The 13,817-nt window shown below is 31.5% G+C and overlaps 1 protein-coding gene across 1 annotated transcript; it reads right to left on the reverse strand.

The window, feature by feature from the left end:
• Window positions 1-2,097: 2,097 nt before the first annotated feature.
• Window positions 2,098-4,635, reverse strand: LOC137821393 (F-box/kelch-repeat protein At1g22040). Its single transcript, XM_068625962.1, has 2 exons — window positions 4,428-4,635; window positions 2,098-3,798 (listed from the first exon to the last, which is right to left on the reverse strand). The coding sequence occupies exon 2, from the start codon at window positions 3,777-3,779 to the stop codon at window positions 2,349-2,351; it is 1,431 nt and encodes a 476-aa protein (XP_068482063.1). The 5' UTR covers window positions 3,780-3,798; window positions 4,428-4,635; the 3' UTR covers window positions 2,098-2,348.
• Between the last annotated feature and the right edge of the window lie 9,182 nt (window positions 4,636-13,817).

Consider the following 13,817-nt stretch of genomic DNA (forward strand, 5'->3'; position numbering starts at 1 on the left):
GTCCAAAACTGAGAGACTGTATTCGGAATACTAACACCATGAGATAATCCTGCAATATTTGTTAAAGAAGTAGTAGCACACCATTTATTATTCCATAAATTAATAAAAGAACTTGTACTAACAGTCCAAGAAGTATAATAAAGTATAGTAAAATAAAACTGATTAATTTCAGGCCAAAGAGATGAAGATCTATAAACCATTCGAAACTCGTATTTTGATTTAAGGACCATGACTTTCAAGAGCAAATACCAAGGTTTGTTGTTATAAGCAAAGTTTCAAGCAAGTTTAAGAAGATATGCATTATTTTCATGGTGAAGGTTAATAATTTTCAAACCTCCATTCTCAAGAGGAGAACAAATCGTATCCCAATTAACATAAGCTATACCTTTTTTCATAATATCACCTGTCCAAATAAAATTTCGACACCACTACTCAACTTGTTTAAGAAACATATTTACTATATTTTATTTCCCTTACATTAAAACAAAAATATATAATAATAAATTGGGTCATAATCTAATAAAGCATAATATTATCTCTCAATAACTAATCGATTATGATGTAATTTATTATTATTATTATTATATATATATATATTCTAAAATAATAGTATGGTTTCAATTTAAATTTAAATTTCCCAAAATGCAAGCACTAATTTCAATTATTTTTCGTTCACCCATCAATATAAATGGACATATTTATTGAAAATAAATTGATAAATAATAAATACTTTAATTTATCAACTTTCCTATTTCAGTCACAATTCCCCCTTCTTTTTTAACATAAATGAATAGATACAAATAATACCAAATATTCATAATTTACCAAACGTCTGGTAATAATAACTAAAGAAGTTGGGTGTGGATGGAACATGTTCCATAAAAAAAATTGAAGAACCCTTAAAAGACGTCATAATGTCTCTCTCTCTTCTGTCCCTTCCATCACATGGATGTCAATGTGATACCATATAAGTGCTTCCAAAACAAATCTCTCAGGCACTGTTTACACTCTTTAGTACATACCACAATAAATAAAACTCTTTTCTTATTTCAATTTTTGCAATTGAATATAATCCATTGAAACATATCACTATTTTTTTAATTAGATGATCTGTTATTATGATAATCATACAATTCTAGCTATATATTAAGATGATTGATCATTGCCTTAATTATAGATCGTTAAACTTAAATGTAACTATATATTAATTTAGCTTCATGTTTAATTTCAAATATCAGATGTTATTAGTTATGTTAATGCTTAAATTTATTATAAAATTGTGAATATTTTTTTATTTTCACATTATTTGTGTTATATGTTCAGTATTGAATTGTCCTCAAATAGTTCAATCTTCACCCCAATTATAAAACCTTCATATATAAAATAATCCCCTTTGGCTAAAATATCCTTATTAAAGAAAGTATAATTGTTAATCAGTTAAATATTTCAGTAAATAAAATTATTAATATGTAGAGTAATTTCTATTATTGATAAATAATTTTTCTAAATTGATATCTAATTAAATATCAAGATTTTAGTTTATCTAATTAGCTACCAATATTTTAATTATTAATTATTAAATTGATATGGATTATTTATTAAGATTTTAGTTATCAAATTGATATCTAATTATCTAAATATCTAATTAATTATCTATAAAGATTTTAGTTACCAAACAGTTAATTAAATATCAATTTAAAAATTATTTATTAATAATAGAAATTACTCAATACATTAATAATTTTTTAATATTTAAAATAATATGTAATTTAATTATATTTTACTTTTAAAATTAATTTTTATTTGATAATTTTCTTGTAATATTTTGATAAAATAATAATCAATCAGATTTTTTGAATAAATAATATTTTAATTTCTAAAATAACATAATTTAAAACAAAAATACTTTTTAAAATGAGATATAATTTGAAAATGAATAAAGTATAAAGTAACAACAGAAGTGTATTATTCACATTAAATATTACATTTTCCATAAAAATTCACTATTATTATTCTTTTAATTCCTTAAACCAGAGCCTGAATGCTCTTTTAACATTTTCCGCGCCATATTTTTTTGGATTATCAGTTGCAATCTAATGGCATAATAATGAATTGGTGTGATATTATTGTAGCTTATCAATAACGAAATTGACAATTGCTATGGCACTTATTTACTTGTGAGAAAAGATAAATAGGTGCAGCACTATGTACCTATTAGCACTCGCTGTTTTGCTGATACCTGACTCATAATACAAATGGACCCAATTCAATTCCCATAAGGTTAACTTGTGTAACTGCAACAAACAGATGCATTAACTGCTTGCCACATTTATTGCCTGATTTTCCATCTATATGTCAATAACTTGGCAACTGACTAGTTCAGCCCGCCCAAAATCCCTGCAGGCAACTACCCTCCAAACAACGGCTGCATCTGATTCAGAAGCCAATTCTGGAGATTCATGCAATGTACTTTGTGACAGAGTTGAGAGTGATGGTGAGGATCCCAAATTATTCCGCAGGCCTGCCTGCAGAACAGCAATATCATGGTTGGCATCTTTTGTAATAACATGGAGCTTTCCATGGAAACCAGCAAGTAGATATGGAGACTCTGAATCAGCAGAATCATATATGGGCACTTTTCCAATAACTACTTTCCAAGCATCTTCACCTTGGTCATATACCTTGATCCTTCCACTATCCATAGAATTAGAAGGGTCAAAAGCATATAATTCACCGTCCACTACTACACTCAATTTGGTTCCTGCCTGTCGTGCAGGCCAGCCTTCACCCATTCCAGCGGGCATTTCTATCCATGAGTCAGTGTCAGGATCATAGATTTCTCCCCCAACATCAACAAAAAAGGGCCATGAATACAGAGACTGTGGAACACACAACCTTCCCATGTATGAGGTCAACCCTGTGGCAATAGGCTTTAACATGTCAGCCAAAAAAGCACTGGGAAGCACTTGAGCTCTAGAGAATGGCATACTGGGTACATGCGACCATGTATCTGTAGAGGGATCAAAAACTTCCGCAGATTGGAGAGGAACCAATCCAGCTTGACCTTGACTAACCCCTCCAACAACATAAAGCTTGTTATTCAAGATGCCTGTCTTACTGTACGCCCGGCCCGTGGACATAGGACTCACCTTGCTCCATGTACTTTGTATCGGATCAAATCGCCACACACATCTCATAGTTGAAGCCTTAGAAAATCCACCAAGAACATAGAGACACCCATCAACAGCTCCAATTGCACAACCGCAATAGGGCATTTCATCAAATGCATCCTTCCGTCCAAGAAAACCTCTAATAACTTCAGCAATTCTGATACCCTCCACCATGTTCCACATCCAAAGCCTAGAAGAACCTTTTCTAGGTTCTTCTTCATCGGCAAAATTGGGCATATTAGGCACTCTCTGCCATATCTTAGAACGAGGATCTAGAGCATGCCATAAAAGATTATTTTCTCCATCCTTAATCAATAGATACAGCCACTCTTCAGTTGTCCCAAGTTCTTTCCTTAATTTATACAGTTCTAAACTCATGGTAGTTGACTTCCACTTCTTTGATACCATCCTTACATTTAAGTAACAAATTCTAGGAAGTCTAGCAATAATCTGAAGAGATAACTCATCAGGGAGATTAGGAATGAGCCTAGGACTCTCTTCATCAACAGTAGGAGACATTCTCTGTCTCTTACACGTCTCATTCGGAGAGACTCCATTCCATTCCCTCTTGCCAGATTTTGTACTGGCCACACTGAAAAATGCACCCATATCTAGCAAAATTCAATATCTGCAAGGAAAACCAAATCACGAGAGGAAATTTGAGTTCTCAAAATAAAAGTCATTGCTAGCATCAAATAACCCCATTCGATGAAAATTAAAGTGAGACAGAAAAGCGGTGTAAGCAGACACTAATCCATCACTCGCAAGTCACACAGCAATTAAACATGAGAGAAATGCACTTTAAACACCCTCCAGGACTTCAAAGGCAATAGGAACTTCGTTTTTGAAAAAGAATTAAAAGGAAAACAAACTCCCACTATACAACCTGTAAAATCTTCCCCACAGAGAAATTCCTAATCATCACATCATTCAATATACCAGAAGACGCAGATCCTACCAAAAGAAACACTCAAACCTAAACAATTTTTCAAAATTCACTATCCGCGGAAGCAATTCAGAGAGAACAACAATATTTCGAAACTAATTTTACAAAAAATAAAATCAGAGTTTTGAAAGCAGCAATTTGAAGGAGGCTCCCCCAGCCCTTCATCTAATTTGCTACTTCCCCCACACACAGACCTAATAACGAAAAGATGCGCATTGAGATTGAAGTAAGAAAAGGAACAGTGAATGAATTGAAATCACATGAAAAAAAAAGAAGGAATTGAAGAGAGAGAGAGAGAGAGAGAGACTTACGTTGACATAAATGAAAAGAAAAAGGGATAACAGTAGGAGAGAATGAGAAGAAGGGATGCAAAAATAAAGAAAGGGAATGAAAGATGAAAACGTAAAAGTGAGGGAAAGTGGCTTTGCATTTCACAACCAAGTCTTGCTTTGCGTTCAAACTGGAAGTTGCAAGAACCCAACGTGCGTTCTACACCCATATTTCTCTTTCATATTTCATAAAAACACATATTCATTCTATCTATTTTATTATTATTTACAATATTCTTTATCATCTCATATTTTTTTTTTTCTAATAAAGGGTATTAATCTTAGCTTTATGTGTGTGTAGTGGGTAGTTACTCTCTACTTGTACTTTTAGTAGACATTCCATAGTGTCTTCTGAGTAGGTTGAGAAAATTCGTGACAAAAAAAAAGAAGAAAAATATGACATATATTAAAATTTATCATTATTTTATAGATTATTATTAAACTATCTCCACCGTTGTTTTTATCACCGCGGTGAGAGGTTACCCGATAAAAACATATGACCTGATCTACATGATGCCAAAAGTCACTATTTGACTTTTATAAAAGTTTATTTGGTTAAAAGATTCAGATCTGAGGTCTTTTAAAAAGATCTTTTACACCTAACATGTCAACCTATTTCAATAAATATAAATATTTTTTTCTGCTCATTTTTTTATTTAATAAAATCATATATTTATTTGTTTTTCTTAATTATTAAACACGTTTATAAAAAACATGACAAACCATAATATTATTGAAAGCTAAATCTACACAAAATAAGTTTTTAAATAAATAATTTATTATTTTATACTGTATATACATGATTATATATAACATATACACAGTACATATATTATACAATGATAAGAAAAGTCCAATTATACAAAGTCATTGACATTTAAAAGCCTCATAAACCAGGTAAAATTCTTGTAAAAAGAAAATCATGTTTTTAAAAGTATTTTATAATGGAGAAATAAGTTAGATTTACACTTTATTTTTTAATAAGAATATGCCCAATATAATCCATTTTCACTCTTAATCTTTATTATTATGATTAAGACTGTCAAATTATGAGGAATAACATCAATAATAGCAATAAAAAAATAATAATCTTAATTACTAATATATTAATAATGACTATAGTGATAATAAATAATAATAATGTAGTAGTCATAAAATTAATTATAATTATATTATTATGATATTATAAATTATATGAGGATGGTAACAATTATATGTTAATAAAATTCTTGAAAATATTCACAATAATTAAAATGTTTTAACATAAATATTTTAAAAATTCAAAAATATTATAAAAATTTAATATTTACTTAATTTTAATTATTTTAATCGAAATCTTCCATTTTAATTTAAAGAATTTACGAAATGTGCATAATTGTTTGACATAATTTTTAAAATAATTATTATAAAAGTTAGTAAGAACAAAACCATAGTATCATGCTATTACATTTTTAAAATAGTATAAAACTATTATAAATTTTAGCTTATAACCTTTTCTTATTTTAAATCCAAAAAACAATAAATTAAATTAATATGGCTCACGTTCTTAATAATCAACTAACTCTCCAAAATATATCTAATCGGTGAACTTGTGGATATGGTTTGGTTCCAAGTCCCATGTGGGCCCTAAGCCCGTACAGTTGGGCCGTCGAATTCAAATTTTTGATTTGGACATATAATGATTCACATTCCGTTGCTTCACCAAATAGCCCATTCTTTCTTCCATTATTCATCCCATCACTTTCCAAAGTAAGCTCCTCCATGCAATTTTTTTTATTAATAAAAAACTGCAAAACGTTTTATACTAGTAGTTAATTAAAAATTATTACGTTATTATTTTACTTTAGCAATAATCACTTTAAATATAATTTCTAATTGGTTGAAAATATAAAAAAGGAAATCAAATCAGTAAAAACAAATTACAGTATTTGTTTCTAGGAATTAAACTGTTGTTGTTAAGCCAGTGTCCAATCACTTACATATATTTACTCTTTTATTTCTTTCCTGGGTGTCTAAAATTATGAAAAACAATGGTCAATCGCTTAACATAAATTAGGTTAATACAATAGAAAAAGAATAAAAATAAGATTTCCAAAGTATTTTAATTAAAATATATTAGGTGTCAAGAGTTATCTCCTCGTCCTTAAAAACGAGTTCTACTCCTACATGTGCATGGTAGAACTAGAGAAAAAAACACATCAATCTCAAAAGGAATGATAAAAAATAATAATCTTCGATTCTGTGATGTTACTAATTGTACAATGCATAATAGAATATTAGGTATTACATATTGGGTTTAACTATATATTAGTATGTTTGTCGATTTTTAATCGATGTGCTTCAAGTTTTAGAATAATACTTATCATAAAGATGTTGGTTGATTGATTGAATAAGAAGCTCTTGAGACTATATTTTGCGAATTTAGAAAAATTAACCAACTAATCAATGATTTAAATTTTGAAGAAATAAGAATAATCTCGTGTAATAAAGTATCAACCCCTTAAAATAAAAAATAAATTAAGGTTTAATAGAGTGTTTTCTCTTAAAAAAATCTGGTAGGGGTAAAAAATTTAGTCGGCCCACCAACCATTCATTATTTAGGTAAGATAAGTTAAGCTTTTAAACATGTTAGTCTAAATTGTCTAATCCGCTTAATTCGTCAATCCACCGAATCACATTTAAGGTAGGACGGGTCAAACTTCCATTCCATCCACCTTTATTTATAGTGCTTTTGAACATGAAGGACATGATTTTGGAATCAAAATTGGAGTTGTCAATATTTTATGTGAAACTTTATTTACATCAATTTCTTTATATATAATTTGCTTTATTGGATTATTGTTGATATTTACTTTATTTTGTTAGGCGTTAAACTTTGTTTGATTCCATTTTATTGCTCTTCCATGCATTTTTATTGTCCAAAAAGTGATATCAATGACTACTATCAAATAAATAAGTTCAAAACAAACAAAAAAACTGCAAAAAAATAGATAATTTAAAAAAAAATGAAAGGTGATGGATCAACCTATCTTATAACGAAGCAGGTTACAAATTTCAGCTCGTATAACCTACATGGATTAGCTTAGGCTAGCCCACTTTTGCCAGACCAGTAGGGCATTGGGCCAAAATGAGCACGATTGACCCATTTTGCCACCCCTAACCCAGTGGGTGGAGGTAGGTGAGCCAGCCTTCTAATTCTTCACCATCACACACACTCAAAAGTTCTAACATAATGCGACCATCTAACTTTGCTGAAATGTCTTGATGTCGTTTGTGGGAAACAATAAAACTGATCTTAATAAAAACGTAATAAGTTAGACTACTCAATATACATCATGAGAGGACAATGATCCAGAAGAAGGAGATTCTACAACCTTACAACACATCATGCAAGTAGTTGACAAATTAAGAAGACAGTAAAAAATGACATAACAACGAGCAGACAAAGCTCTTCAATTTTAGGAGCTATAAAAACATAATGAAATTTACAAGGAACGTTGTGACGTTCAGTCCCCCAAAAAGATTTTGAGAGCTTACCTTATCAGGAAATTAACCGACCTTATTCAATGACATCGACAACGATTAACCTTATCAGGTGGCATTAACAAAAGTTGACCTTTGAGGAAGCAAGCTGACCTTATTAGGTTGCACTGGTCAATACTTACCTTATCAGAAAGCATGACAGTGTTTAAAATCTAACACTATGCAACTAATACAAGTTTATTTTTTAACTTAGGCAATCGTCTAACTCGTAAGGTAATTTAAATTAAGACAAAACTATAAGAGGAAAAGACCTTAAATCGATTAGACACAACTTACATCGTAATTTATTTATGAGTTTTTTTGCTAGATAAACATCTTTGCCTACTCAACTTGAGACTCGGAGATGTGTACCGTTACTTAGCCTAGTTTCTTATTAAAAAGAATGTACCTTATCTAAAGAGTCGACTATTAATCATTAACATAAAGATCCAATAAAACTACTCATAATCTGAGCAAAAGATAAGAAAAATATTTGTTTATGATTTTTGAAATCGGTTGAGGAAAATACAAATTTTAAGAATTATATAATATTAGATAAGATTTAGAAGATATCATAACTAATTATAACTTATAAAATACATCTCCTACTATAAACTAAGGAACTCGAATTGAATGTCAGACTTGAATGTGATGATTTGAAACCATTTAAACTTTAAACCATAATAATATATATCAAATATAAATTATATATAATATATAATTTATAAAAAAAGAAGTCATACTTTAATATGAAACATAAATCAAAGTAATATTATCACAATTTAGATTAATCTAAAAAAATATTATACTATGTATTTTCAATCTGTACAAATAATTTGTGTATTCATTAGCAGGTTACCATTATAGCTTCAATGTTGGTGGTAGAGTAGAAACATATTTTGTTAGTAAATATTATATTCAGGATACTGTATCACATTTATTTGTCATAAGTTTTTATTTTAGCATACTAATTGTTCTTGCCGGTTGACTCTCTCCCCGGCTGACTAGGTTGAACGTCTTCTCTCAGATCTGTCGCAGTTGAGTATTGACTTGTGTCTCTCTATTGAACTAAAACGTGGCTTTGTTGTGATAGAGGGCACCCTACCTGTTGATTGCACTTCGACGATCAAGTCAATAAGGGCTCACAAAAAGTAAACAGATTTCAGTCGTGTACAAAGACAACGTACCTTCATCTGGGGTCTTAGGCCCCTTATGTAATCGCACGTGCAATAGTTTCTCCATTAAGAGAATAAAATCTTAACTGTAAATAGAACTGAGCACATAAAATAAAAACGGAAAAACTCACATGACATGGGCGTCAATTATTTTGTTATAAGCGCACACACTTATCTTTTAGGTTTATTATCAACATTTATCACAATACGGTGTACGTATCCCACATGCAACAAACAAACATACACAATTATCTATAAGCGCATACACACAGGTCTCACCCCTAAATAGAGGCGGCCACATTGTGTTTGTTCTCAAAAGGCTCTTCCATTGAGCCAAAAACTCATAATCTCTGTCCAGACCCAATAGCCGAACTAACCACTTACCAACCCACCACACTGAAGATCGAGCTACTCTCAAGATAAACCATTGACCGGTCCTGCCCAGTACACTAATAATCCGTGAATTTAGAAACACATAAATGAATTGTCATTTTCCCTTTAACGTAAAGATCTGCTTAATTTCTAAACCAAGGTCAAACTACGATTTGTAGTTTCACATGGTTGTTTAACAAATGTAGAAGCTCTAGAAAGAAACTGTCCACATAAACGTTTAGAAGGGGTCATGGGCCTTATTGGAGCAGATGCGGGCCGGCCCACGTAAATGTCAGGGAATGAGTCCGAATGGTAAGGCTGAAGCAACCCACCAGGCCCAGAAGCATAGTAAGTGAGGCTGACGCACTCACGTAAATCCCCACATCGCTCACTTTCCCTCGAAACTTTCTTCGCCAACTCTTCCTCTAACTCAAGACCACACTCTTCAATCTCGAACCCTTCATTAAATTGCATTTCTCCGTCGTCTTCGTCGTCGACGATAGGGTAATCACACTGCTCGCAGTAATCTTCGTCTTCAGGGACCAACCTCATCGTGACTCTATCACCTTCTGTACGAACTTCCATAGTGCAGTGCTGCTTGTGACCACGCTTCATTTTCTCCGCCGTTACGGTTAACCTTCCGTCACCGTTACATTCCCTCCTGAAAGTCCAAGGCATTTCTCCCGTTTCTCTCATCAACGTTAATGGCGGTGGCAACTGCCTCTTCCTTTTCTCACTCGTCTCTCTGCACCTTATAATCACCATCGGAGACTCACGTTCCATTCTCAATTCCTCTACGTAGGTTATCATGCAGTCCCCGCTCTCCGTTCCGATCACGTCTCCCATCATTGTCGTTCGGAACGCCCGTGAGGCCGCTGACCACATCCGTGATATCGGCGGCGGCGGTGATGACGGTTCTGATTCCGCGGCTTCTTCTGGGGTGCAGCGATGAACAACTCTCGTGGCTGGTTCTAATTCTGAGTGAAATAGGGTTTTTAGACCTGCTTCACCTGTACGGTGTCGTTTTGGGGTATTTTTCGATGGGAATGCTAGTTTGGCTTTCCACGGCAGTATGGAACTATAAAACGATGATGTGATGTGTGAAAGATATTTGCTCACCATTTCGATAGATAAACTTTCCTGAAAAAGCATAGACACAGATCGATAGTTTATTTCCTTTTTCTCCTATGCCCAGCAGCTTCTTCCAGCATAAGAGGGAGAATCATCCTCAAACAAATAAAAATAAATATACATCTTTATTATATCAAAACAAGAATATTGTACCTTAAGTACTATTTCTAATCCTTATGAAAATAGTTAAATTTATTGTTAATGAAATAATTTTCTTATCTATCGTAAATTACTCAGTTCATTAAAAAGAATTATCTTTTCTCTCATTAATTATTCATTGAATTAAAAATTATCCCATTTGCTCTCATTGACTGTCCATTGATTAAAGATATAAAAACATATAAAGTATTCATTAAAGATAATTCAAAAAAAAATTAATACCTATTTTATAAGACGAAAATAAATTTAGAATACTTTTTCAAATAAAGAAGAGCAAGGAAGTAATATATTAAACTTAAACTAAAAATAAAAAGATGTAAATGATTGCATTGTATGTTTCCAAAAAAATCATAACTGAATAAAGAAATTAAGATGGATGCTAATGCATGAATTTTGAAAAGAAATTGTGGATTTGAATTGGTGATGAAAGGAAATGTTAGGACATGTATCTATATATAACAATGATAATTTGACACTCTTCTCTAAATTACACCTTTTTAATTGATAAAAATATCCTTTTACATTTCATATATTTTTGCATTGTATGTAATTTGGAGCAATGAAAAAGTGGGTGTCGAATAATATTTTTCCATAGGTGTATTCTACTCGGCTCTTATAGTTTTTTTTTTATACGTATCCTTTGATTATTTTCCCAACGTAGGCTTTCGGTGCACAGGAAAAAAAATATAAAAGAAAGAAGATAATTAGTGTCCTGAGCATGAAAATAAGAACAAAACAAAAATAAAAAGGTTGGTTGGTGTTCTCATAATTAAAACTGAAAATGTTGACTCTTAACGGGTTAAAAGAAGTGGATTGTTGAAGCAATTAATCCAAACACTTTGTTTCTTTATAAATCTAGGACTTAAATAAAGGCTAAGTTATCGTTTCTTGTGACTACGTTAACATATATATGAATACCGATCCAGATTTACGAGAGCAATTGCACGGATTAACCAAGAACATCCCAGAATTAATCGCCTCATAAAATATATTGAGCGCGAAGAATTACAAAAATGCAGGATAGAAACTATTTGATGGATTAATTTGTTGAAAAGATATTACTTTTAGTCAAATACAGTTAAGACTTTCAATGTTTTTTCAGGAATTCGTATCAAATTCACAAACCGTTTTAAAATTTGAAAACCAACTATAGAACTTTAAAGGTTTTGAGCAAAACTAGAACGAAGATATGAAAATAAAAATATCTGTTTTTCGAAAATTAAATCTGAGATGAAGCAGAAAACAATGTTACGGGGGTGATGAATCGAACAGTGGTAGCGAAAAAGACACATAAGAATAGATATGAAAAGAGGAGAGATCTTACTTTGGTAGTGAGCCCGCAGTGAGTGTCGCCGCGTCACTTCATTTTCTCTGACACCGAGAAAGATCGGAAAAGGACAGAGAAAATGAAAGAAAAATGATGACAATCTGGAACGCGTTGCAGGCTACGGTTTTACAGCGAAGAAAACGTAGATGATGTATGCGATTACACAGTGGCGTTAATTACCTTAAATACCCCTTGTTTGGGTTAACTCGGGAATTGTGGAGAGTAAGAAAGAGAGTGGTTCCCACAGGGGTTTGAAGGATATGAAGGTCTTTTGGCGTGGGTTGTGGTGAATGAATATGTAAAACAAGGAGTTGATTAAGCAAAACCTGCGTTACGAATGAAAAGGGTGAGAGGACAAGAACTTCCATCAACGCATTCAAAATATTTTGTTTGCTTTTATAACCCTGCTGCCTTCCATCTTAGATGCCAGCTGGCTTCCTCACACCTAAATTCTTCTTCATATATGTCTTTTATTTTCTTTGCCATAATACTCTCTCTACACTCTCTAATTAATACATTATTTATTACTGCGTTTTCTTCTTTTTCTTAATTTATTTAATTTTTTTTATGTCTATATCCAAATAAATGTACATATACAACTTTATTAAAATATCAAGTCAAATTACGCTTAGAAAGAAATAAAAAAGAGCATTGACTAAACATGATTGAAAATTGCATATTGTATGAGTCTCATTATTTTTTTTTCTATTTTTTTTAGTTTTAAAGGATAAAACTATTTTATATCTCTCTTGCAATTTGGTTAAATAATTTTAATTTCTATATTTGAGAATGTGATGTTAGTACTAGAGTGAAGTGCAAAGTCAAAGATCAGACCTACGTTACCGGTTTTAAAATGGAAGAATTTAAACTATTTTGACCAAATTTTGAAAGACTCAAAGCATATCTTATCTAAATTAAATTTGACTTACATTCCTTGGTGGAGGGATTGAGGTGCTATCATATGCTTGGAAAATGTTTTTACATGATTATAGTAAATAGTAAATAGTAAATAGTAAATGAAAAAAGCTAATCTACATTAATGTTCTGTTTCCAATGATATGTTTGATTGTGTGCATGAATGAGTGTGGAATTGGGGTGCAGAGCAACAGAAGAAATGCAACCGTTACTCTTGTCTTTGACGATGTTGTTGCCTGCTTCCATGGTTGACTCTCGTCCAATGCTTAGATGGAGAAATGGACCAAAGCAACGTTGGTTCAACAAAAAGACGACTTAATATTTTAAATTAAATATATAATAAATCAGTCAATAAGTAATTTTACTATTTTTTTGCCAAAAGTCACATTAAATAAATAACAATTGAGTGTATTTCCAAAACATTCATTCTATTCTATTCTAGCTTAGATTTAGATTTTATATGATATGTGATTCTTATATTTTTAATTGAATATTAATTATTTCAGACAAAAGTATAGACGATCTTTAATCTAAAATATTTGAAGCCGTTAAAGATAAGTGTACTTTTCACCAGTATGAATTAGATGATCCTTCGTGTATAGTGCTACATTGTATATATGGACAAAACTCTACCCTCTCTCTTTATGGTCATGATTATGCCTTAATTGGGTGATTAAAGTTAATTGATTGAGATCTCATGACTAGATACAAGGATCGGATAACGACCATAAATTACCAACAATCGGTGACACATGAAATCTGGATCTATCC

The sequence above is a fragment of the Phaseolus vulgaris genome, chromosome 9 (genome assembly GCF_000499845.2).
Source record: "Phaseolus vulgaris cultivar G19833 chromosome 9, P. vulgaris v2.0, whole genome shotgun sequence".
NCBI lineage: Eukaryota > Viridiplantae > Streptophyta > Magnoliopsida > Fabales > Fabaceae > Phaseolus > Phaseolus vulgaris.